The sequence below is a fragment of the Strix uralensis genome, chromosome 3 (assembly GCF_047716275.1).
Source record: "Strix uralensis isolate ZFMK-TIS-50842 chromosome 3, bStrUra1, whole genome shotgun sequence".
Lineage (NCBI taxonomy): Eukaryota > Metazoa > Chordata > Aves > Strigiformes > Strigidae > Strix > Strix uralensis.
The window spans coordinates 47,390,796-47,417,671 of NC_133974.1; the positions used below are offsets into that span (position 1 = coordinate 47,390,796).

Below are 26,876 nucleotides of genomic sequence, written 5' to 3' on the forward strand. Positions count from 1 at the left end.
TAAAAGAATTACTCTGTGCATGCAATTTATCTCATAAAAACAAAAACCCCAGTATAAAACCTGGCCTCCACTTTTTCCTGTTGCTTATCCATCCTTAAGCTTAACTTTATTTTCTTCAAAAGTGGTTGTTACTGTGCTTTTTTCTCCCCAAGACCTACGTTTGATGATAGTACTGAAGTAGAGAGTAAGCAGGAAAGCAGATGAGGAATAACCAATGATCAATTTATTTCCAGAGTAATCCATTAAAATTGAAAAAGAGCAACAGTTAATACATTTAAAAATTACACATGCCCATAGTCAGTTGAAAAGTAAATAAATATATGCAATCTATATTTGTTTCCTCTGTATAACCAGACCACGGTCCACTCCACTCCTATTTTTTTTTTGCTTGCTTATTAAATACACATAGACAGTAGAGTTGTTTGAAATGTAACTGAACAGTTAGGAAACTTTTTATCTGGTTGCTTACCTTGCAGAGTCTGGAACCTGTTATCATTTGGACAAGTCAAAGATCTTTCCAGAATCAGAGATCTGTTCTGCAGGAGTTTCTCTATGAGTTCAAAACCTTCAGGGCCTAGCAGTTCAAATAACTACAAAGAAAACAAAGTCAAAAGTCATTATCCAAATTAATGTAAATTTATGAATAGGACTGCAATATTTCCATCCCTAGCAACAGCATATCTGTTGACAATAGATTTAAACAAATTAATGAACTTCGACTCCACGTAATTCAACCCAAAAGGTATCATTGCTAGTATTCAAACAGATTCTCTATTACAAAAAGGGAAAATTACAGGAAGTTTTCAGCTAGAAATACACAATATCTGTGAATTTTTGTCTATTAAGTAAAACTCCATTTCTCTTAGAGATTCTTGCACAGAATTTAACTGTTTTCGAGACTAAACTTTGTGTTTCTTTCTTTATGGTTATTTACATAATCTATGCTGCAAAATTATTCCTCCACAATCTAAGCAGATAAATCAAGAGAATGAATGCTTTCTCATAAAAGTCAGATAAATAGGAAGTTATTCTTGTTACAGTGAACAAGAGATATAGCCTACTGCATTTTCACAGTCACGTCCTACCAAAAAAAAAAAAAAAAAATCAGATGTAGAGTACAGCAGTAATTTGAAGAAACAATTAAGTTGATTAATATCAACTTCAGTCTATACTACTTGCACATATAATGTTGTGTGTGTGTGAGCGTGTGCAATTCAAACACATGATGTAGGTGATGTACACCAGAACAGAATTCCATACAAATAAGCACTATTTTGGCCCAATGATTCTCTTACTCAGATGATTCTCTTGCAGCAGGTTAGATAAACACAATTGCTTATTTAAATTTCCCTTTTCCACGTAATACTGTTTTTTAATGGAAAAAACCCCACCCAAAAAATAAAAGCACTTCCCTGTCCATCTTATCTATAATTATTTTCTCAAAAATCAAAGCATTACAGTAGAGCAGTAAGTTAATCAGAAGCCATTCTTGATTTCTAATACTGCTTAAAACAATTTTTCTCCATTTTTTTCAATTTCCAAAAAAGGAAAACAGGGCAGTTTCTCCTTAGTGTTCTTTAACTTTGCTGCTAATATTATTCATAAAACTTCAGGAATCAGGTAAGAATAAAAGTTTTGATGCACTTTGATATGATGTTCTACAAAAGAGTAAGACTTCGGCACTGTAGGATCCAAGTATTTCTGTTCTAACTATAAAAAGGAAAGAGAGGTCTCTTACTGTCCTGTATTTAATTTGCCAACTCCTTAACAGAGAGTTTTTCTGTGGCTGTCTGTGACTACTGCCCTCTGGGAACACCTTGAAATAACTTTATGCTGCCTCTTTATCTATTTGCAAAATTTTGAACAGTGCCAAGGGCATCAGATCAATGACCTCTTTTCAGGCCAACCTGTACTTCATAATATAAGATGTCATTTAAAAATTAAAAAAAGAAAAAAAAAAGTGTTACTCCCGGCCCTCGGGGTTTCTATGAAAAACACAACGTTTGTGCAAATTAGTAGTGATGGCAGATTTTGCAAAGACCATGAAATAACAGCTCTGAAACGTTTAAAGTGTTGTATTTCTTTCATTAGAGTAACCAGTGATGGCAAATTGGAGAAGCAGTCTGACAAAAAAAAAAAAAAAGCAGCAATAAATGTGGACAAATAGAAAATTCTATACTTGGATAGAAGGAATTACAAAAGTACAGGACAGGGAACTGCTGGCTAGACATCAGTTCTGCTGTGAAGGATCTCAAGCTATGATGGATTTCTTTTTATCCAGCCTTCACTAACAATGATCATTAATTCTTGTCTTTTACATAGCTATTCACTGTCACTTTACTGTCACATTTTAGCCAATATTATCTAAAGATATAAGAACCTCATTTTTATATTTCAAAAGAAAGTGGCAAATTAGTACTGGTAAATTTGAGGAGTAGGTATTTTCCAAGGGTAAATGCTTAAGGCAGGGAGGGAAAAATACAACAAGAAGTATTTGAAATAGCTTAATTGTATAAAGAACTGAATACAAGCTTGTCTCAACTTTGCTAATGTCCTGTTGACTGTGGAATACCAGCAAGACAGAGAAATAAAATGCTTTCAATTCAACCAGATCTGGGCTTAAACACTAGCTTTTCATCAAGGCATCACACACAATGTAAGCATATTCAGACTTACCATGTTGTCCTCCAAAAACCCCCAAATCGAAACAAACACATACCAACATGCCATCACCCCCAGAAGGCGAACAACATGTTAGCCTTAAAACATCCAATGTAGACCTTCAGCTCTGCATAGGACTCCAAAGCATCTCTATCACTGGAAGCTGTTAAGAACGAGCTAGAAAAGCATCAATCAGAAAAGATGGGTTTTGCCAGAGAAACAGATGACACTGCTTTTCTGGAACAAGAAGATATTTTTCTATTTCTAATTTCCCAGTATATTCTGAAACAAAAATCATACGCATCAAAACTATTTCAACCAATTAGAACAGCAGAGCCATACAAAGCAGCAGTACATTATGCATTTTACTTCATGGTCAGAGATCATGAAGTAAAAACAGTATCACTTACACCATCCCCAGTGAGCTAGGGGTTCAAAAGAAGAATACCAAGGTGAAACTGCATATTCTACTCTCCAAGGTAAAACCATGTATCCTATTCTCCAGACAGCCAGACAGAGATAACTGAACTCATACAGTATTACATGACAGAGTCTGCAATGCTCATGAGGTAAAAGTCACTCCATTTTACCTTCTTGATCAGTGGACAGCATGGTATTCATTTGCTACCATCAGTTTGAGAACTGTCTGTATCACCTAAATAATCTTACTGCTGTCTGAAAAGGAAAGAGGCTTTCAGAACATTTTAAACAGCTAAGACAGACTAAGTTCATTGTTCAAGAAAGAGAGGAAAAAGCTAAAGAATACAGAAGACCAGAAGCAATGACCTGTTCTTATTGACATCCCCCACGAGAAGCCTGCCAGAGATCATGGGTGGAAAACAACCACTGAGAGCTAAACCAAGACAGAATGAGAAGTGCTGACAGATGGAGAATAAGTTAAAAAGCAAAATCTGTCACCACCTACCACTGATGGTAGAAATGGTGACAATGGTAGAAAAAGTTTGCAAAGAGCTGAAATAACTAAACTTAAGGACTTGTAAGACCATTATGTTATTAATAATCAGATTTGTTCATACTACAGAAGTAAACCACTGCTTCCTAATTAAGGTATTAAGAACTACCACAGAATGCTGTTGTTTCAAAGTGCAATTCTTTATCTTCTCATTTGTTTAGACTTCCAAAAATATACCAGGGTCCATTCAGAAGGCCGCCTACCATTTCAGAAAAACTTTGACATTCGTTGGGAGTTTTAAGCCTGATTTTCAAAATAACAAATTAAACAACCTAAACTTCTATAACGATAGACACCCTATGGTAACTTATGAAAACCAGTATGAGTTGGAGAGAAAACCACTTGCTGGTATCCAACTTCAATAAAGTGAATGCTGAGTCTGACATCTTCAGAAATAACGTAAAATTTGCTTTCTTAAAAGAACTTTCCACTGTAAGAATTACATTTTTAATATTAATAATCACACTACCCAAATAATCCTGATCAAAATTTAGAGTAAACATGAGTTAAAACAAAACACCACACAGTTTATCTTATTCAAAAGAGGTGCCAAAGTTTGTACAAAGTAACGACTTCACTACTGCTATCAATCTTACACTGGGAAGCACTTACACATTATAGTGATGGCTTGACTGTATAAATCAAAGAGCAGGAAAAAGAAAATAAGGAGCTGTGTTGAACTGCCTTATGCCTACTAGGAGAAATGAAGCCCTAAGGCACAGTAAACATCTGATCAAGAAATAAAGCGGTCTTCTTTTGCCAGGACTTATCTTTCCTATAGTAATTTTATTTTTTGATAGTATAAGTTTAAGTTACCAACATAGGCTGGAGTGGCTGAACCAGCTGTAAAAGAGCAAAATCCACAACACCTTCCAATACCTACTAAATGCTGATGCAGTCCTGACTACTGCAGTTCAGCCTCATGCCTGGATGTTCAGCTGGAGGCACAATGCTGAAGTGACTGCTTACTAAAGTTGCTTTGCATGTTGATTTACAAATTACAAACATATTGTCACAGGAGGCTGTGTCATTTTCTAATGCACAGAACAGGATTCCTCATGATGATGTTGAAGGTGATTGGTATTGAAGGTATGTCCATAAAGAATCAAACTCCACAAACAGTAGTGAAGGAAAAACAAAGTAACAATTTATGTAAAATGGAAAGCTTAAGAAAGTTATAAGACAAGTGTCAATCCTATCTACCCTTAAGCCTCTCCAAGTGATGAAGCACTAACCTCCAGTGAGCTACATTGCTCCTTTGAACAAGTATCAAGTGTAAGATGCACAGAAACTCCTAATATTCATTACAGAACAGGAGAAGTTCTCCAGAAGTTTTACACTGTTGAGAAAATAATTTCAGATATTACATTTTGCTTCTAAACATTTTGCTTTCTGTTCTAGAGAAGAAAAGGCAAATTGAAAAACTGTGACGCACTCCTAGCAATTTACGTATCTTAAGAGGCTAATTATTATGTTTCATTCCAAATGAAATGCTTTACATTAATCAAACCCAGGAGTTAGCAGGGTCATATCCAATCCAACAGTCCGCGGGATGAAATTTCTAGCATTCAAATGCCAACTAGAAGCAAAGAATTTTAGAAGGACAGCAAGGCTGGGGACCATGTTGATGACTGTCTAATGGTAACTTTTAATGAAGAAACTACCAGAGGAACAGAAGTTCTTGGAAATATTCTCAACACTTTCCTAGCATCATACTTATTTCTAACATACTGAGCTTCTGTCACTCATCTCAAGTGCTCATTCCAACAAGGGGATAACACGGAAATTTATGCCTGAAATAAAGATGGTGCAGGTTTGAATGGCACACACATGTTCCTGGCACTTGAGCCTGTAACTGGAATGCTGGTAATGACTTCAGGTGGCTGGTGGAAAAACATTACTGTGTAACATTGCATGTAAAATTTTGTCCTGGGTTTGGCTAGGATAGGGTTAATTTTCATAAATCTATTTCACAGGTGACCTGAACTTGTCAAGGGGATAGCAAGGGGATATTCAACACCTGCTGACCTTATGCTCAGTATATAACTGGAGGTGCTGGCCAGGGGTGGGGGGGTGATTGTGGCTTGGAAAGGGGCTGAGCATGGTGTACCAAGTGATGAGAAATTGCATTGTGCATCACTTGCTTTATATATTACTTTATTAGTATTATTGTTGTTGTTACAGTTTTCTTCTCTCCTTGTGCTGTTTTGTTAAACTGTCCTAATCTCAACCCATGAGGTTTTACCTTTTTCTCTTCTGATTCTCCTTCCCCATCCCACCATGGAGGGGAGGAGTGAGTGAGCAGCTGTGTGGTGCTTTGTTGCAGGCTGGGTCTAAACCATGACAAAAACAGAATAACCTACCTGTTTCTCAGACCAACAGGTAACCAGATCATGACCCTTTCAGGACAGCCTGGCAGAAAAAAACACCTGTGCAATCTTGTTTGCTAAAATCTGTGAGGGTTCTGACACAGAAAGGGGCACAGAGGCATAATTCTGTGTTCAGCGTATGTGCTAGCATTTCAGATTTGATACATTATTATATATTCTGGCCTGAAAAGTCAATGTCTAAGACCCTGAGAGCAGGCAAAGGAATCTGGTGAATGTTCATAGCTGCCTTTTTATTAAGTAATAATGAGATAAACTAGACAGTGGGCAACAGTGGGAGAGTCTGTGTGTCAGTCAGCAGTTTCTTGAATACCAGCCAAACTATTACGTTCCTTGAAGTCAGTAACAGATTGTGCCCAAAAGGCAACCCTGACTGACTTCAATAACGAAGGTCCCAGATGATTTCAGCTACTATTCAGTGACCATAAAGTCATAGATGAGTGTGATATATAGTCACTCATATTTGTTTGAATGATTTTTACGTTTCATTTTATGTGCACAGCCTTAATATCTGGAAGAAAGCATAATGAGTAATCAATCTAGGAACAAAAGGACAAGATGTGTCATACTGCATTATAAAGGTGAGGCAAGGTTCCCATGCTAATGATTTCTACTGAGTATATGCTAGCTATATGGAAAAAGCAAGGAGACACAGATAGCAGTCTTGCAGACAGACAGCAGTCTATCTGCCAGAGCAGGTAACAAGAAGCTGAACCCCAATGAGATGCATGACACAGTAAATTTTTTCAAGTAAGGCTCAGCCATAAAAAGTACATCTTTATTGTTGAACTCACAGTTCAGGACTGAAAGAAGATTTTACTCTAAATGTTAAATAGCTAATATTCACTTTTCAGTTCTATAAGGCACAATCAGTCCTTAGTGTGACCTCAAATATTAAGTACAGAACTGTGAGTATTACTTTGACATCATAAGCTATCTGCCATCACAAGGGCATTTTCTTGATTTCTGCATCTTCTATGACGTGGGAAGGGATCCTATAAATCTCAGAAAATATTTTGTTTTTCAAATGCGAACAAAAATAGATTAGAAACAGTCCTTGTACCTTGCTTGAGCTTTAGTACTAAGTACTGCTCTGCAGCAATAAATGAAACGGAAAACCAAATTCAGCTCAACCAGTGGTTGTCCTCTGTATCTCTCTACCTTTATAGCCTAACAGCTGGTCTAGGTTACAGAGTACCACCTACACAACTAATTGCTATGCCTGCACTTACTGGCTTGTTTGCAGATGATACTGCTTTACAAGGAACAGTTTTCAAACAGCTGTGGAAGAATTGTCTCCATAGCACAATCTCAAGTTTCTCCTGTTTCATCCTAAAAACTATAGGGAAAATATGACCTTTTTCTTGGGCTACAGGCTTACTGCAAAAGCTGTCTGGATATAGTAACCCAAAGAGTACCAGAAGAAAAATTCTTATTAACTATTGCTTAAAATATTCAGTAAAAAAAAGACATTGGAGATAGTTTTTTTTTTTTTAAATAAGAAAATTCAACACAAACTTCATGAATATATACACTGATTGCTAATTACTACTATGTTAAAAAGTAATGGACTAATGGACTATCACCACCTCTAACATCTACAGATTACAGAAGAACAATTGGTTTAAAAACAAATCTCAGATGTTCTGTATTTTCATCTTATTTTAATCAACCTATAAGACAAGCCAGACAAAGCACAGTTTCTTACCACTGTTATTAAAATCAGGTATTAGGTATGTGAGAAGGTCATTCAGCTCTCAGATCTGCTTATCTTTTTTCAAGCCTGGCATTTTTGAATACACAGCCCATCACATTAAGTCCACCTATAAATGATCTTTCACTCCTAGGAACCATTTCCACCTAGGAGACTTGTACAGTTTTAGGAAGCTCAGCTTAACTGCACCTGCCTCACAACAGAACAGTGGCCAGGCACTTCAAGCACTTTGAAGGCAAGTTGCTGATAAACTGTATGCAGAATGCATTTCTGATGGACGTGCCTCCATACAGGGGCTGGAGGACTCTCATATCACAACCTCATTGATCACTGGGATCACATATGAGAAAATAACACGCCCACGGGCAAGCATTCTAAGGGTACAAGGAGCACCTGGCTCTCAGGCAGCCTCCAGTGGAATCAAGTGCTAGCTTCCTGAGGATGAATGAGAAGTTACTAATTGTCATCAGAGAGGTCTTAAAGGTCTGTCTGTGAAATCAAACAGCTTTGAATTTTTGGATTTTACTTTTAGTCAGCAATCAGAAGAAAATAATGAACTAAATACAAAGTTAGAAACAGGCAGAGTAAAGAAAAGGAGCAGAATTCTAGGAATTCCCCCAACAAAAACTTTCAATTTAATTTAGAAGATAGGCTGAATAAGGAAATTGATGGAAAAGTTTTCATATATCTATTTAGGATAGATACTGGCATAAAGACAATGTATTCATAACAAATTCTTACTCAACATTCACATTTTGGTTGCTTTTCTCATTACTACATTTGCAGTGCAACAAAAAATGCTGGAAATCTGGTCTTCAGCATGTGACACATTTTTATTCCAGGAGGACAAGTACAGCGTGCAAATAAAGACACAGTCATTTATTCTTTTTAATACCATCTCTCCTCAGCACATATGCATTACCCTCTATTTTTATGTATTGCTGTATCCACAGATCACTACACAACTTTACTTCAACTACACACAAGTAGAAATGTATGAACCACAGCAAGAAAAAAATCCAAAATTAGTAATAAAACATGAAAACTAATTTCTTAGAAGATTCAGCCTACAGGTACCAGGCAAGAATTCTAAATCAAACTGAAATCTAAAATTAAAACACTGAAATTGATCAGTTAAAGGAAAAAAAGAAAAGATAATTATTTTTCTTATAACAAGACTCAAAAACCAGGCTATCGGATTGAAAGTATATGTAAATGTTGGTTAATAGGCCTAAAACAGTCATCTTACCTATTTAATTTCCTATCATTTTTGATTATAAATACCTCTTTAGTATCCTTCTATATTAAAAAAATAGCATAATCTGTCACAGCATAATTCTAAAATATTTGCTGGAAAGCTTTCTCCAGCTCCTTGTGCAAATCCATACTAAAACTGCCCACCATACTTGACAGAGAGACAAGCACAAAAACACAAAGCACCCTAGTAAATTTTCTTAATATTTTAAGTGAAATTAAGTAGACTTGAGAGATCACCACAATCATCATTGTTTTAACACTGACTAATTAGAAACTTACACAGATACACTAATTTTGAAAATTTCAAACACAGAGCTACAAGGCAGCTTCCACCATTTTAGCAGCTACAAACAGCAGACTACTCATTTGCCTTATAAAAAAGAAGCCCTGAAGACCAATTTAAACGTAGAAAAACTTGCTCTTACATGATTCCTCAAACTAGTATTTATCTTCAGAAGTATTCTGGGATCAGCTGTTAATGGATTTTGAAGAAAAAAAAATCCTAAAATTAGCTAATTGCTGCACTTGCTGCTTTTCTCACCCACAGATGCAAGGGTAAGAAATTCTGACTTTACCCAGAAAACAATTTATAGAATTAGTTTCTGTATCAGAATCTAACTATATTTTTGAGGGCTGTGGATTTACAATACTTATAAAATGGCAGTGGTTGGCACAAAACTCTTTCCTGCAAAAGAGAAGAACCTGCAGGTTTTCTTAAAGGACTGCAATTCCCAAACCTGACTATTCCAGGAAAAGGACTTGGCTGAGCATATTGCTGTTCACCTCTAGTCCAACACTTTCGCTATCCCAATGTGTATTGACATCATAAAAGAAAATACCAGCAAGCCAAGGAGTTAGTTCATGTTTCTTCACAGAGGGACACTAATACTGAAAGCTAGCTTTATCCCAATTAGGATAGTAAAGTCAGAATTTTAATATCCTCCGTGAAAGGGTGCCAGGCCCAACAGGCTTTCCCTGGGAAACAGGCCAAAAGGCCTCATGCCTTTGCTCATGTCAACCAGCCCCAGGCTGTGCACTCCCAACACCCTGGGTTGCCATATGATGCTCAAGTGGGTGAGAAGGAAACAAGGCAAGTTTTTGCACAAAACATAGCCTTTTTTATTATTTTAGGAGTGTGTAGAAAAGAAAAAAGGCTTCAGCACAGGGAAGAATAAGTTTTAGCCTAGCTTTCCAAGGAAACAAGGCCTACCAAGTCACTCTGTGCATTTACATGCGTGTGAACTAACAAACAAGTTTTAAGCCTCAGTAACTTCCAGATTTGACAGAGACACAGAAATGTTCAGGGCCAGTAGAGGAGACCAGCCAAATGATTGCTCTTTGTGCCTCCTGCTCTTATTGTCTGCGCAGCTGCAGCATGAGCACAGCAGCATTAGCACGCACCAGTAAGCCCACCAGTAAAGCACCAGCACAAACTCTTCTTTAGATGGCAAAGCCTCAGCACTCATGCTGCAGCGGACAGAAACAACGCAACACCAAGAGCTGCAGGAAACCCGGCCCTGTGACTTCTGTGGCTCAAACAGCTATGGGTTTGGGTTTTTTTTGTGGGGTTTTCCCCCTTCCCACCTTCCATAAAATGATTTGGAGGAAGGCAATTTTGTGTCTATTTAATGAGTGAGCCTCAAACTTTCGGGTGTCATCTGACTGCATTTCTTGCAGAACTTGTAGTTCCTTATGTATCCACGTGGATGTGAAAAGAACTTCTCAGCATCAAAGAAAATAAAAAGGAAAAGTTCTTTCAGCTACAGAATAGCTTACTCTAGAAAAAAGAACTTATTAAGTTTAATGATATATTGAAGCTGATTCAGAAGCTTTAATGAATAGATCAAACCCTATACCATCTCAAAGATACAAGCTTTCTCTCAGTACAAAATGGAAGGAGTTGACAGGAAAGAGGAAATGTTACTGACAGGAAGGAGAGTGACCAGCTTTTAGCACCAGGATGAAGCCTAGCATCTCTTGGCTCTCACTGTGGCCCTTTCATAATTTCTTAAGTTCTGTGCTCAAAAATCAGCACTCAAACACCATTCAATTTGGTTTCTTATGAAGGCAGACAGCACGGCTCTGTTTTCACAAAAAGACAAAGTCTCCTATCATCCAGCGGGGTTTCAACAGTCCTTGGACATCAACAGAGCTGTATACTTCTGATTTTAAAAAAGAAGGCCACAACTAAAAACCGAGAAAACTGCATCAAAAATAACTGGATTATTTTCCATATATGAAAGGGGAGCAGATAAGCTCCACGGTCAAGAATAATGAGACCCAAGCTTTGTATTGTCTGAATATAAAATTCTTGGTAATTTTAATAAAATTACAAAGAGAAGAATATGAGCTTGAAAAGCCAGTCTCATGCCAAGTTAGAAGCTTTGATGATAACATAGAGATAAAACACCACAGGGGTGGATCCACATATGGCTGTACCTTCCCAAAATGGGAACTGCTTTTATGAACTAGCTAATGGGGAATAAGCTTTGTGATATGTTAATTTGTTAGGGCTAGAAAGTCCTTTTACTGAACAAAAGGAAGAGCCACTTTGACACTTCAAACATGTTTTATGAGACAAGTTGCTATGACATGAAAATATCAGTGATGCAAGAGTACTCACAGAACTAAAAGCTAACATTATAATAATGATACATTAAGAAAAATGCAGATTAAGTTACATCAACATAGTATCATATCCAAAGTTTTCATATGGTGTTGCATATACATAGCAAGGAACGTTTAAATTAGCTGGGTTTAAGTCAAAATGGATGCCAAGGAGTAGCTTTTTGAACTGTTCTCTCAGAGAAGGCTCACAACAAGAGCTACCCCACTTCATTGATTTTAACCAAGAAGTACTTTCTAAGGACAGCTTGAATTTTGTTTATTTCCTACTATGCAAACAGCTTCCTATAGTAAACTTGTGTGTGACAGTTATTAAGAAACAAACCTAACAAATTAAATTTTACTAAACATTTACACAAAAGTAATACAATGGCAACAGAAATTCAGTCTGTCCTCACAAAAGTTCCCTGGCAAAAGTTCTCTAAATTATCCAAAGACGAAAGAGGAGCCATACTGCATTCAGAGAGGTCTGGAGATGAAATCTGAGTGACATCAGGGGGGACATAAGCAAATAATGACAGAATAGAAAGTAGGAAGAATGTGAACTATTAAGAAATTGGTCTCGCTATAAGTACTTCCTCTCCTTTATTATGTCCCAGATACTTGGAAAAACTACTAGATACTGCTCTTCATTGTTTTCTAACAAACCCCTCTAACTAACTATGATATTGAAGCTTGGGATTCATAACCACTTGTAAACTTTCAGACAAGGATCCTAGATAGGTTTCCTAAACTTCTAGTTAACTTTACGATCACTAGTAGATTAGTAACAATCATGAGTAGGGCTGGTTGAATTCTCTGGAGCAAAAGATGAATGTTTCTGGAAATCAGATAAGTACATCCATTTCCTTCTGTCACCAAAAATAAGCCTTTTATACCTTTTGAAGTGCCTTATACGTTTTTTAGATAACGTTTTAACTATCACTTCAGACTTTGTTCAATATTGCAAAAAAAAGATACCAAATGAACAGTGGTTCAGTAATAATGAAAAACTAGTGCCAATACTAGAAGGTGTAACAGGTACAGGGACATACCGATACAATCTGTAACAATCCAAATTAATAAAAAGCACTGTTAGTCTAACTATGCCCTATACAAAAATGGATATTGAATATTTATTGACATAATAATAAGCTACTCCTGATTCTCAGTGTCTGCTTAAAGGCCTTACAGGCAGCTGAATTTCCATGTCCAAATGGAGCAATTAGGCAACTTACAGCATCCTGAAGAACGTCTTACAAGAAGTAGACAATTGCTCCGTGTGTAACAGTTCTGAGAGTTGATGCTCGTGCACATTTCTTTTAACAATGAAAATTGGTTACTGCCAAAAGCTATGCTAGCACTGTGTCCTGGTTTCATCTGGAATAGAGTTAATTTTCATTCTTAGCAGCTAGAATAGTGCTGTGTTTTGGATTCAGTATGGGATTTGGTATGAGAAGAATGTTGATAATACACTGATGTTTATGGTTGTTGCTAAGAGATCAAGGACTCTCCAACTTCCCATGTCCTGCCCGTGTGCAGGTGTAGAAGCAGCTGGGAGGTGGTACAGCCAGAGCACTGGACCCAAATGAGGCAGTGGAATATTCCATATCGTGTAATGTCATGCTCAGTATATAAAGGAGGGGCATCCAGGAAGGAGGGGGTTCTCTCTCGCTTCCAGGATTGCGATTGCAGGATCCTGGTATTTTGGGATTGCTAGCTGGGAACAGGCTGGGTATCAGTTGGCAGGTGGTGAGCTGTTGCATTGTGCATTACCTGTTTCTACTTTCTATTATTGTTGTTTTATTTTATTACAACTACTAAACTTTTTTAATCTCAACCTATCAGTCTCCTTTTATCCCTCCAATTTGCTTCCCTATCCTCTGGGCAGGGGGGGGTGAGCAAGCGGCTGTGTGGTGTTTGGCTGGTGGCTGAGTTCAAACCATGACACACTGGAAACAAATTTGCCTAGAATCTGAAAGTTAACCGAAACACTTGGTGAGATTTTTCCTCACTAAGAAGAACAGCCAATATTTACAAAATGTCTGTTTTATGCTGCCAGTCTATCGCTATCCCCTCCCTTTCTCCGAGTGCCTTTTCCTGCAAGCCACAGTCCGTTGATGCATTACTCCCACACTAAATATGTTTGTACTACTGCTACGTCTTCACATCAAGCCAGACTGGCAATTATTTTTTTCATATTTCATTTTCTCAGTTTTCCATTCTTTATTTCACATGCTACCTTCTATATGATGGACCTCCTGTGAATTCTTTTCCAATTATTTTTTAGCACCTCCTATATATAGTAATGATGAAATCATCTTCTGAAACTGCTTTCCCTATCAGTAGGCAGTCTATATTAACACATTCTCCACTTGACTATGAAATATAGATTTAACACTGAAAGTATCTGGCAGAGCTTACAATTAAGTTCTTTAAGGTCTTTACAATAGAATATAAATGTACAGATGTTGATGTCTTTGAAATATTTTAAGTCAAAATAAAATTTTCTGGTTATGTTTTTTTTGTTTCTCATTTAAATATCTACATACGTAGATTTTTATGTTTTCAGCATCTGCATTTTTTAAAAGAATGCCAGTTTAAGTACTATGTCAAGATATTTAACATTTAATTTGATTACTTTGAGTAAGGAGAGTCAGTAGACTCCTTATTCCAAAATTCCACTTGCAAATTCCTTCACTCACCTAACTTTCACAGTTTTGTTTTGTTCTTCAAAGAACTTAACAAAGAAAGGTTTAATAAGGACTTCCACATAACAAAGTACTGCAATTTTTTGCTATTCTTAAACGTTGCCTCCACAAACCTGATCTCCATAAACCTAGGGCTTCAGTAAATGTTGCCGAGTAATACAAGATAGTAATATATAACTATCTATATAATATACTATATTTATACTGTATATAATATATAGTAATACAAGATGCTAAAGCACAGAATGCTTTTGTTGCTTTTCTGCAGAGTCCATGCCTAGCTCCAGCATGCCGTTAATACGCCAAGTTTAGAGGCCTGGAGAACTTCTACAGCATGACAGAAATATATTGCTGAGACACTCAGTTTTGGCATCAAATACCCAAGATTTTCCCTGTATTAACATTTTTTTGAAAGCTGTTTCACAAAATCTTTTGTCTCTTACGATAAATAAAGTAATAAATACGATAGCTCATAAAAAAGCAGTTCATGCTCCTAAACAATCTGTCAAGTTTTTAATGACAAAAACACCCATAATGTAATCTATTTTCCATTTTGAACAAAAAAATTTCAGTATGACTACCCTCTGTTCACACAAGCATTTAATTTTTGCTAAAGGTTTTATGCAGTTATTACTACATCTGCTTGTATCAGTTGTTCAAGACTATTTTATTAACACTGTAAAACTCATTGGATTAAACTAGTTAAAATCAGTAAAGAGTAGTTAACCACTGAGTGTGTAACCAGATACCCAGCTCCTCTGTGGGAAAGTCTGATAAAAACGCAACAGCATTGTAACATTTAAGCTCTTTTAAGTGGCAGAAATTTCCCAAGCCACGTAGAAATACATGTTAGTGCAATCCTATGTCGTAATGGTGCTATTTTGACAGCTGTGCGTGTAAAATACCAGCTATACATACACACAGTTCAGAAACCACCTCTGTAAAATAAGTTAAAAACATAAGCACAAAGACAAGTACTAAAAACAAAACAATTTTGAAATCAAGGACAAATCTCCAACTGATTTTAATGATGCTAGTATTTTATCCTAGAGGTTTTGTCTTTGTACTTACACATGTTTAATTATTATTTCAAAATATATTCAATTTTCCTATTCCTTTCACTTTGGAAAATCACATCAGCCATTTTACCACTAACTTCAGTTTCTGGCCAATTTAATTTTGTCGTTCACTAACAAGCTGTACTGTTTACTTATGCCTTGGTACATTATGCCATTTACTATATTTCAAACATGTTTCCCACTATGTTTTCTAAAGATTATATGCTAAAACTACTTCTATTGGCCTCAAGTTCTGCCAAATTGCATTTTGACACTGAAGTTGTCTTTCTCCACCTAACAATGGCTTGACAAAAACCATGCTGTCTTGTGCTGGGGCTCTCAGAGCACCTTCGGTTCTGCTTCAGAGAGTTAGAAAAGCTGCAGCTGGGAGTCCTGTAAGCACCAGCTTACACAGAAAAGCCAAGCTTTGGCTTTGACAGGGAACAGAGAACCTTCTGAGAGCAATGAAACACATGCAGTTAGACTGATGTGCCGAGCTAGTGACATGTAAAACTGAGTTTCCAATAGCAGAACATTTATGTTTGATATTCGGAGGAGCTAAGCATCTGCAAAGTCCAATATCCACTATTCATGACGCTTCACGTCATATTTTGCTTAAGGAAAGAAAAGTACACATCTATTTTCACACCTGCACACTGCACTATTCTGATGAAGAAGGTCAGCTTGTAACTAGGGTAATGGCTACACAGCATATGCAAACAAGCTCCACTTGCCCTCTGAGCCAAGCAAAAGTATTAGTCAAATATTGAGTCAGAGCCAATTGCACTGTGCACAGATAATGCAGCCTGTTTCTCTAAAGCATCTCTGTTGGAGCCTGCACAGTATGTCAGACAAATGATCTCAGAACTAGCACCTGAGCGCCACACAAGTCTGCAAAAAATGAAATGCTGAAGCACTTTTCACAGTCAGTATTATAATGTGAACTGTGAAGAGTTCAGAGCTCTTAATATAAATTACATACTCACTCTGCTCAGGGAATCACTCTCAATACAGACCTGAGAATTATTATACTGAATTCAGGTTTAGAAATGCGAGCTAAGTGTTTCTCAGGTCATCAAATTTTTGGATACTAATAGCTAGAACATATAGTTTTTATTTGTAAAATGTAACTCTAAAGTTCTGACTACTCTTGAAAGCAATGAGCAAGTAAGGAAATACAGAGAACAGTGTCTGCAGTGTGTGCTACTGACAAACAGCTCACTAAGTCACTCATAGGAAACAAAATTTACACACACTTGCTTAGTCGTATTCTGAAATAATGTGATATTGTGCAATGCTGTATATGCTTTTCCATTTGCTTACCTGAAGAGGTGCATAAATGAGTGCAGTCTGCAGGAATTCAAAAATCCTTTTGTAGCCGGTTTGCCTTATAAGTTCTAACTATGCTCTTTCTTGTCAAACTGTATTTCAATGTAATTTCACAATGTTACATTCATCTTCACTTACACATTGAAAAATGTAAATGTTCACCTAAACAATGGTAGGCTTTTAAAGGATATTAGGAATTGGGTCATGTAAATTAAGACTTAGTGTATTTTCTCTTAAAAGAATAATGACCATTACAGATTTCTGTTTAATGCAGGAAACCAAATGATTTCTCTGAGCAAGTGTCCATTATTTATAGATACTTAATTTAGGAGACCAATTTAACACCTGTAAAATCAAGGTCACTTTAAAACCTAATTGAGATTACTTGCAATACAAGGACAATTTATTTCCTGCATACTACAATTCATTCATTAAGTTACACATAAAGTTAAAATATAAGTACTTAAAAGGCCCACTCCACCTTGTTACAAAACAAGAAGTTTTTTAATTTAAAAAAAGAACATATTAGGGTAAGAATAGTTCATACTTGATTTTAATGCAAGAAATCCATCAGGAAAAATGAAGACTTAATATGGAATTAGGAGTAAATATAACAGAAGGATTTTCTCCAATTAATTCTATTTATTCAGCTGAAATGACAGAAGAATCACAGAATGGTTGAGGTTGGAAGAAACTTCTCGAGATGATCTATTCTCCAGGGCTAAAGATTCAAACAACCTCTTAAGCAAACTGCTTCTGTGTCCAACCACCCTCACAGTGACAAAAATTTTTATGTCTACATGGAACATTCTATATTTCAGTTTATGCCCGTTGCCTCTAGTCCTGCCATTGGATACCACCAACAGGAGTCTGACTCCATCTTCTTCACCCCCTCACCATCAGATCAGATCCCCTGAGTTTTCCCTTCTCCAGGCTGAACAACCCCAGCTCTCCGAGTCTCTTTTTGTATGTCAGACGCTCCAGTCCCTTCATCACCCCTGTGGCCCTTTGCTAGACTCAGTCCAGTATGCCCATACTGGACACCACCTTACACCTTTCAGATTTTATTTGTTCATCTTACTGCTCAAAACAGGGCAAGAAAATGCATAAGAGCATGATATTAATTAAGAAAGCCAAACATTTAGATAATAACTACAGATAGTTTTCATAGCTCTTCTCCGTGCTTCTTGGCTTCCTCTCCATTTTATAAGCAAAATGATACTGTTCCCCACAGCCTCCTCCTAGAGAAACAGATGAGTTATGGTCTAGACAAGTGGTCTGTGCGGTGGGTGGGGAACTGGCTGACAGGCTGCACTCAGAGGGTGATAGTAAATAGCTCTTTCCAAACTCGCAACCTGACACAAGTGGGATCCCCAGGGATCGACGTTGGGCCTAAAGCTGTTTAATATCTTCATAAGTGATCTGGATGATGAGATCAAGTGTACCCTGATGAAGTCTGCCAATGATACCAAACTGAGTGGGGAAGTGGACGCTTCAGAAGGGAGACCCACCCTGCAGGAAGCCCTGGATAGGCTGGAAGAATGGGCTAACAAGAACTTCATGAAGTCGTCCAACAAGGCCAAGTGTAAGGTCTTGCACCTAGGAGATACATAATCCAGGAGTTCAGCACAGGCTGGGATCTACCTGGCTGGGGAGCAGGTCTGTGGAAAGGGACCTGGGGGTCCTGGTGGACATCAAGCTCAATATGACTAAACTGTGTGCTGCAGTGGCAAAGAAAGCCAACAGAACGCTGGGTTGCGTCAACAAGGGCATCACCAGCAGAGATACAGAAGTCATTACCAGACTCTACTCGGCACTTGTCAGGCCACACCTGGACTACTGTGTTCAGTTTTGGTCCCTGATATACAAAAAAAGATGTGGACGGGCTGGAGAGGGTCAGGTTGGAGAGGGTCCAGTGAAGGGCCACAAAGATGATCGAGGGACTGGGAAGCCGGTCAGATGAGGAAAGGCTGAGAGGATCAGGTTTGTTCAGCCTTGAGAAGTGAAGGCTTAGGGGAGACCTTATCACCATGTTCCAGTATTTGAAGGGTGGCTACAAAGAACACAGAGACTTCCTTTTTACAAGGAGTCACATGGAAAAGATGAGGTATCATGATACAAGTTAACTCCTGGGGAGATTCTGATGGGAAACAAGAGGAAAAATTTTCACAATGAGAACAATCAGCTGCTGGAATAATCTCCCCAGGGAAGTGGTGGATTCCCCAACACTGGACACTTTTAAGATTCAGCTGGACAGGGTGCTGGGCCATCTTGTCTATACTGTGCTTTTGCCAGAAAGGTTGGACCGGACGATCCTTGGGGTTCCTTCCAAACTGGTATTGTATGATTCTACTTATTGGCTCATATCCCTACATCAGGGAATAATTTTAGTGTCTTTTGCTTTGAAAGTATCCAGACGTGTTTTCCATTCTGAGTTCCATGCCCCAGCTGACTTCACTATCTAGATCCCTTACTGTAGCACAGATTTCCCTTCTGAAAGGGAAATTTTGACTCTTCATTATTTAGTCTTAAGTACTGTCCTTTTACTTTAATTCATTTCAAAATTAAAATTCCAATTTGTCTATGGTTAAAGAAAAAAAATATTTTGGATATTAGGATAAGGTGATTAAAGAGAAAGAGCATGGATATAAAAATGATCATATCAAAGATAGGAACAAAATTCAGAGCTCCCTGTTCTCACGGCTTGAGTGCAAGATAATCTTTCATAAAGCTTAAAGAACTAACACATGAAATTGTAGGTCAGGGAGCACACATCTACAAGTGCAATAACACTGTGGATAAGAAAAATATAAATATGATTGGAGAAGAATTAGAAGAATATATTTTGGAAAAAATCAAATAGACATGCAGGTAACTGGAAAATGGCATAAACAGCATGGGCTTACTAATGATACATCTCTTGGTCTAAAACTTCATTATCCTAGAAAATTAATAAATAGCGGTTATCTCACAACTGGACTTCATTTAAAACATTGCAATTTTTCATATGAAAACTTGTTAAACTTGTGAAAATGAGCATTAATAGAAGAATTAAAAGTTGGCAAGGAACTGCCTAAAGGGTAAATGAAAAGAAAGGCAGTGTTGAAAAGGTGTAGCATCATCTGGAAAAAAGTTACAAGCACAGTTCTTTGATGCTAATTTTTTAAGTCAGTTTAAAAAAAAGGACAACTGTAGCACAGGAGAAGTGACCATAAAACCAGACCAGAATAAGGCCAGAAAGCAGATAACAAGGGTTTGTTTTAACCACGCAGGAAACAAGACTCTGGAGCAGTCTTCAAGGGAGAAGTTGGGACAAACTTTCCCACATTCTTTTACTAATGAGTCTTCCTTAGTTTAAGATATTATATCATTGACAGAAAAGGTCCCTTCCAGATTCTGTGAAAGTTTAAATAGATTTTGCTTTCCTTTACTCTTCTGTACTTTTTTTGCAGAAAGGCCGGTTGCAGACACAGAGGAGCTTCCTGCCAGTTAGTTGAATTGATAAATTATTAACTTTCTCTTGTTCTTGATCCCAAGAGCTTTTTCAGGTTTGACCAACAAAGGATATTGGCAGACATTTGTGGTGGGATTAGAATAGGGCAACAGAAACAATGTAGATGAACCCAAGTGGGGGAAAAAAAAATCATTATATTGCCACCAGTGACAAAGGAAGCTAAACAATAGTTACAGGTAGAAGCCTGAGAGACAACAAAGCTCCACGTTGCAGAGCCTGGGGAAAACTGTCTAAAAGCCTGTTGCTACATCAAGCATTCAGACACACAAACACCACACTGAAAAAAAAAATCCTACTTAACACAACAACAAAATAATCTATTAACTTCCATTCTGAAACAAGCATGAAAAGAACTGAATCTCAGCAATAAAGCTGTAAACTTCTGGCTCTAATGATGAGTATATTACTGGATGGATCTATTAAGGAATACATACAGGAAGAGGTGTTGCCCAACTCTTGACCTCTTTTTTTTCCATCATCCTGTATTCCACAACTTGTACTTTACTGATTTCAGGTCTAGTTTGATTTGAAAGGAATGTTTTTGAACCTTGAAGGAAGGATTCAGCACCCTCAAACTCCGTATTACTACCCTTCAGTCTCTTACTGTAGTTTTCATTACCTGAATATTCTCAGGTGCTTATGACAACAAGAAAGAAGCCATATCTTACTTTTTCGGTAGGAATGATGAATAATGAACTAATCTTAGAAACGAAACAAAAAGGTATGTTTCCCACTATGACATTTTGCAATACAGCTGGATTGTATATAACTGATGGAAGCCCTGGATGCTATAGTTCAAGTATGTGTATATGTTACCTTTTAATGCAGAGAGCTGGAGACAGTCACAACTATAAAGCAGACAAAAGAAGCATAAGCATTCTTGTGTCTTATTTTATAGGCAAATAAATGTATCATATATAGAGATAAGTAAACATATATATCATTCACATAATATGCAAACTACTACTTACAATGTAATTTTCTTGAAACTGTTTTACATCATAGTCTAGTGTTCTTCTTGTCATTTATACCGCATTTAGCATGATATTGTTTGGGAAACACCATCTAATCTAATATGCTGAATGACATTAATGTTTATTGATTTTATTTGGGCAAAGTTCTTTCCTTGGCCCAAGATGAATAACCTGCACAATTTTTCACAATCCATGCAGTATAAACTAGATCTTAACACAATTTCCTTTTTTTCCCTCATTATTTATCTCTACAGGAAATTTCTTCCTGTTTTGTTATGATAAAGGAATAACGTACCTCTGCATTAGTGTAAAAATAGAGATTGGTATCTCCAAAATAAAATTCAGAAAAATGTTGCAGATAAACCAGGACAAGAGTTCACAGAGGAAAAAGACACACCCATTGAGAACGTCATGGTGTAACCAAAGAGGGACTAAACTCCTCCGTTTTTTCCCTAGTTATCCTGGGAGGGGTTAGGTGGCAAAGTTGCTAAAGTTCTCTCAGATGCCTCGAGTCTTCATTCCAAAAGCATCGCGAGTACTCAAATTGAGGAACTGAGGAATGCACTGCACACTAAGTTTTAATAAAAAATAATAAAAAACCACAATGGTTACTGAGCAAAACTCTGTAGTTTGTCATAATTTTCTTCTTGTTTTTAAGTAATGGTCTTGTTACCACATCATTACCATTTCACACTCATCAACAAAATCTGACATACAGTGAAAAGCATGCTCCAGTAGCTGTCATTTAGCTTTACCAGACTTTATGTCCCCAGTGAAAAGCACGTGTCCTAAACACTTAGAAAAAAAGTTATAACTCCCACATCACTCCAAGCATAAGAATCAATTTTCCTCTAATTAAGAGTCGCCAGTGATGTGCCAGATAAACAAACTGTCCCAAAGGAAGTGTGGAATGTTCTTAAATAGTGAAAGCAAAAAACAAGGTATTTCTTCTACTGCAGCAACCACTTTAAACATAAGCTACACAGTGCTGGAGAAAGAAACTAATTTCAATTCCTTGTAGAGTTCATTAAGGAGATAAAAACCTAAATAGGATACATGTGTGTGCCTATACATACCCTACAAAAAAACCCAGGATGTTGCCCCTGAAATAATCTAAAATTGTTCATATTCTTCATGTGATCTGGAATCTTAATAAACTTTGCTTAAGGATCAAATGCAATTGTCTTGGAGAAGTCCACTTGCTAATATCCTCACCACTAGCATGTTCTTTTCTTGTTTAATAATAAACAGGTAGTGATATCCGCCTAAGCAGAAGAATAGACATGGTCACTATTTTAAAATATAAAAATGTATTTTACAGATCTGGATTTTTATTTACAAGGAATTACCCTTTCATATCAATAGTGGGGTTTTTTGTGGTTTATTAAGAAAAAAAATAATTTTGTAGAGCATAGAGACTTTAGCATGTGTGCATCACCCCAGTTAATGGAAGATTTTCAGAATGCATGATCAATCACATACTTGTTATACCATCTCATATGGCAAATCTATGACCTAGTTCTAGAAATGGGTTATCTTCAGGTTTAAAAGCACCATCTGCTCTTAATGACGCTACCAGCAAAATTGCTGTAATAAAAAAAAAATAGAAATCCCTAAGTGATGGTAAAATCCAAAGCCCAGAAGAAATTTTCAAGTTATCACTGCTCTTACAGAGAGCAGAATACAAATGCCAACTAGCTTTTAACAAAAAGTGATGAGGTTCAAAGTAGACTTATCCCCTCCTTGACCCCCACATTGTGCAATGAACAATGAATTAATAAGATTGTTGCAAGAAAAGGCAACAAAGTAAGGAGAATGGGGAGAAAAATTATTTTTTTTATTATGAAGAGTTCTTAAAAATCCAAAATAAGGTACAAGTTTCAGAAACTCAAGGGAAAGAATCCTTCTTCTCTCTGGTAACACAAAGAAAAGGACTTACTTTTGCTAAATAATCTTCAGAAAGATGTGTGTACATTTGCAGAGTAAACAATTTTTTCATATTATCAAATTAAAACTCCTGTAAAGCCATCAAAACAGAAATTTTGCCAGAAACATTCTGTTCCAAAAACCAAAGGAAGTCTTTACTGATGATCTACATCAGAAATGATAGCTTGAACCTTCTCCCAATTGACTTAGTCATCCATTATGATCATAAAGTTGCAAAATAAAAATAAAGTTATTTCTTCTTGCTTCAATTTAAAGGTTTCAAGAATTTCCTTTAACATTTTACAAATTAAACTTAGGCATTAAGTAGGCATTATACAGAAGTACGGAATTTTTTCTGCGTATCCTGTGACCATATCTGAAAAGTCTTTTGCTGATCTAGAAAAAAAATTAAATTGAAATATTTCTCTGTGTACAATTAATAAATTTCAGGTGCCTATGGCAAATGAAGATTCTTTTTTTATGTTTCATTTGACATGCAAGTTTCTTTATCCAATCTCCTTCTCTAAAACCTGTTCAATCTTCTTCTTTCATGTGTCATCCTTCAATACAACCACCCAAAATATGAAACTGTTTGCAGACACGCATGTAAGTGTCATTTTTCAAATATATTTTAATGCAGTATAAATTAGATCAGTTTCATATTTAGTCTCTCAAGTTAGAAGTTTATAAAAAAATATTCATATACAGAAAATAGCTCAAAGGACAGCCAAAATGTGGTCTACTGAATACCAAACAAAACAAGAATATGGCTTCAGCAACTATATCATTATGCAATAGATATCAATACATAGTTATCTAAACCTACAATGAAATAGAGGTCTTCACTATCACTTAGTGTTTTTATTAAGAAGAATAAAATCTGCAACTGTAATGGCAAAATTCCAGAAAATTTTCATAATACTGTATATCACAGGATTGTCTATTCCTACCAACAGTTGTACTTCTGTAGCAAAATTTCAACATTTAAAGCCCTTCCGTAAAGTCAGTTTTAGAATTTTAGTTTTAGAAGCACTGGATGTTTTCAGGGGAGGAAAGCAGTGCAAGTCAGGAAAAATAAAGCAAACATAACAGAAAAGTGCACAGGAAGAAGCAGTTAGCAAGCTGCAGGCATTCTTTCCCAACTCCATCCAAAACCAGTTTTCTCTTGCCTAGATTAATCCAATCATCGCTCCTGAACATACCTTGAAAGCCTCTTCACCAGCCTTTAATCAGGCTCTTTCCCCTTTCTACCACTATGCTTATCCTTCAACTCCAGCCTCGCAGCAACCGCTCTCTCTCCCTCAAGCTTTCTCTGCCCTTCTCATAATAAACCCACCCTCCTTCCTTTCCAAAAGAAATAGAAGCAATACAAAGTTTTGAAGAGGCACCACCTGCACAGTCCTCCAACCTTCCTTCCAGCAACAGGAAGGCTCTGAAACTGGAGATGGAACCTGCCCAAGAAAACCAACTTCAGTTTGGCTTTGTGAGTTCTCACACTTTTCTATCGTAGTTTAAATTGGCTACTGCTTAAAAAGCATGGAGAAGCTGAGCAAATGGCCCCCCCAAAAAAGGTTGGTCTGTTATGTGGGAAAGGAGACTATTCACATAAAATTCATGCTGCACTCATCTCATCCATCTTTTGCCTCAAGACAAAAAAAAAAAAAAAGGGAAAAGCACAGATGACACTTGGATAAACTACACTGACATAATCCAATATGAAATAATTGTATATTTCTGCAACATTCAAATGCATGCAGTATTGTTAATACACTACTGTACCTCATTTTGAAGTTCATCACCACTTTTGGTAGAAGCAAGCATCTCGTACAAAGTACAGCAGAGGTCTTCCGTTGTTGGCCCTCCAGGGGTACCCCCTTGAGATTCATTCAGATACTTTCCAACTTCACACCATAAAAAAGAATCATCTACTTTTTCCAAAGACTTGAGATCAGATTTCTCATCGCAGTAATTCTCTAAGTGATTCAGCTGGTTATTCAGAAATTTGTTATAATCTAAGCTTATAATTTTCTGCGCATCGACCTCACCATTCACAGGCAGCTCCTCAGAGTGATCCAAATCATGCATGTCAAATGAAAACACTATATTTTTACCGAAGAACACTCTGTTATCACCATTTTGCTCTTCAGCCATCTGTATGAGGGCTGTAAGCTGTTCTTCAGTGAAGTGAGAAGCAATCCGACATGTGGCATTACAAGCTGCAGTAGCAGATGATGATGGAAATGGCCCAAACATCTGCTTGATCGCCTTTGTCTCATCATGGCCAACACATTCTTTCCTGTGAAATGTCTTAAAGAGAAAAACAGCTCCGCTTTCAATTGCTTCTTGTCCATTTTCAGCTCCAACTGTTAACAAAACCAAAAACAAATGTAACTTTATACACTTCAAACTAATTCTCTTTCATTGCCTATAAAATAACTGTATTCAATTTCTTGCTGCAAGTCTCATCAACAGGGCTATGAAATGAAGACCATAACAGCAAGCAGCAACTGTTGCAAGGTACTGAATTATAAAAGGTATAAGATAAGAAAGCATCTGTCTTCATTATCCTTCTACTTACTAGAAATTCATATTAAGGATTAACTCAGAAAAATAGGAGAGCATTGGTAGAGAAAAAACTTGCCTGAGGTCTTAAACTCACAATAGGATATTTATGAGCTTTTTAAAGGTAACAAATTTCCACTTTATCTCACTGTTTATTCACTGCCTAATCTGAATATTCATAACAGACTAAACAACAGAACTCAGCTGGGAATTACTACATTCTTGTAGTAATTCCAGTGGAATTACTACAGCATGTGTGTTAGAAAAATTGCCCAAAGAAATTAAAGCAAATAAAGGCATGAATTTAGTTTTATATCTAAAAAATACCCTATTATGCAAATAAAAAAATATTATTAGAGAAAAACATGAATTTACCTCTTACACAAATGTTCACAAAGGTACTCAAGGAAAACATAAGCAAAAACACCATATGATGAACCAAAATGTCACTTCTAAACAAAATTTTAAGTCATCAAGCATAAACTAAACAAAACCAGCCAGCATACTGGGTTTTTTGTTTGTTTGTTTTATATGAGGACAACATGCAGAATTTTTTTTGAAGCTAAAAAAAAAAAAAGTGTTCTAAAAAGCTGGGTTGGTTACTCCAACATTTTTAGTAAAATTAGCATTTTTTACAAGATTACATAGTTTTTAAAACATCTTAAAGCTTACTGTGGAGATTTACAAGCTGCTATTGTGAAGATGTCTTTATCTGGTCAATTCTTTAGTTATATCAAGATCAACCGGCAGAAACTCCAGCAGAGAACAGTTTGATTTAAGTGGTAACATGCATGATTAAGCCAAGGTATGGCTAAATCAAAAGAACTATTAAAACAAACTATTTTAAAAGGAACAATATTATTCATTTTTCAAACCCCCCAAATGGCACTTCTGCCATAGCAAACGTGGCTGTTCTCTTTTCAGTAATCAAAACTGTCTTATGCCTGCTTCTGTATACCTCTGCTATTCAGTTATGGGCCTCTATTTACTCTACTATGTCCCAGTTTTCTGCCTGTTAAAGAACTTACTGGAATCAGTGGGAAGATTCTTAATTACTCTGACATTCTTACTTATGACTTGATTCAACTTAAGGTTGGGTTTATCTCCAGCAAAAGCAAGGGTTTTTTTACCCACAATGTAACAGGAAAAAGGAAAAGAAATCCAGCATAAGCAGATAGAACAAGGCTGAGTAACTAGAAACATAAC

General features: G+C 36.7%; 1 protein-coding gene across 11 annotated transcripts in view; it reads right to left on the minus strand.

Moving 5' to 3' along the window:
- ASCC3 (activating signal cointegrator 1 complex subunit 3) overlaps positions 1 to 26,876 on the minus strand; it is a 288,803-nt gene that overhangs the window by 236,753 nt on the left and 25,174 nt on the right. For all 11 annotated transcript variants that reach the window (XM_074862160.1, XM_074862161.1, XM_074862162.1 and 8 more), the window contains 2 exons: positions 24,888 to 25,471; positions 470 to 590 (listed from right to left, as the gene is read on the minus strand). In XM_074862160.1, the coding sequence (XP_074718261.1) occupies positions 470 to 590; positions 24,888 to 25,471 (705 nt within the window). The remainder of the gene's footprint in view (positions 1 to 469; positions 591 to 24,887; positions 25,472 to 26,876) is intronic.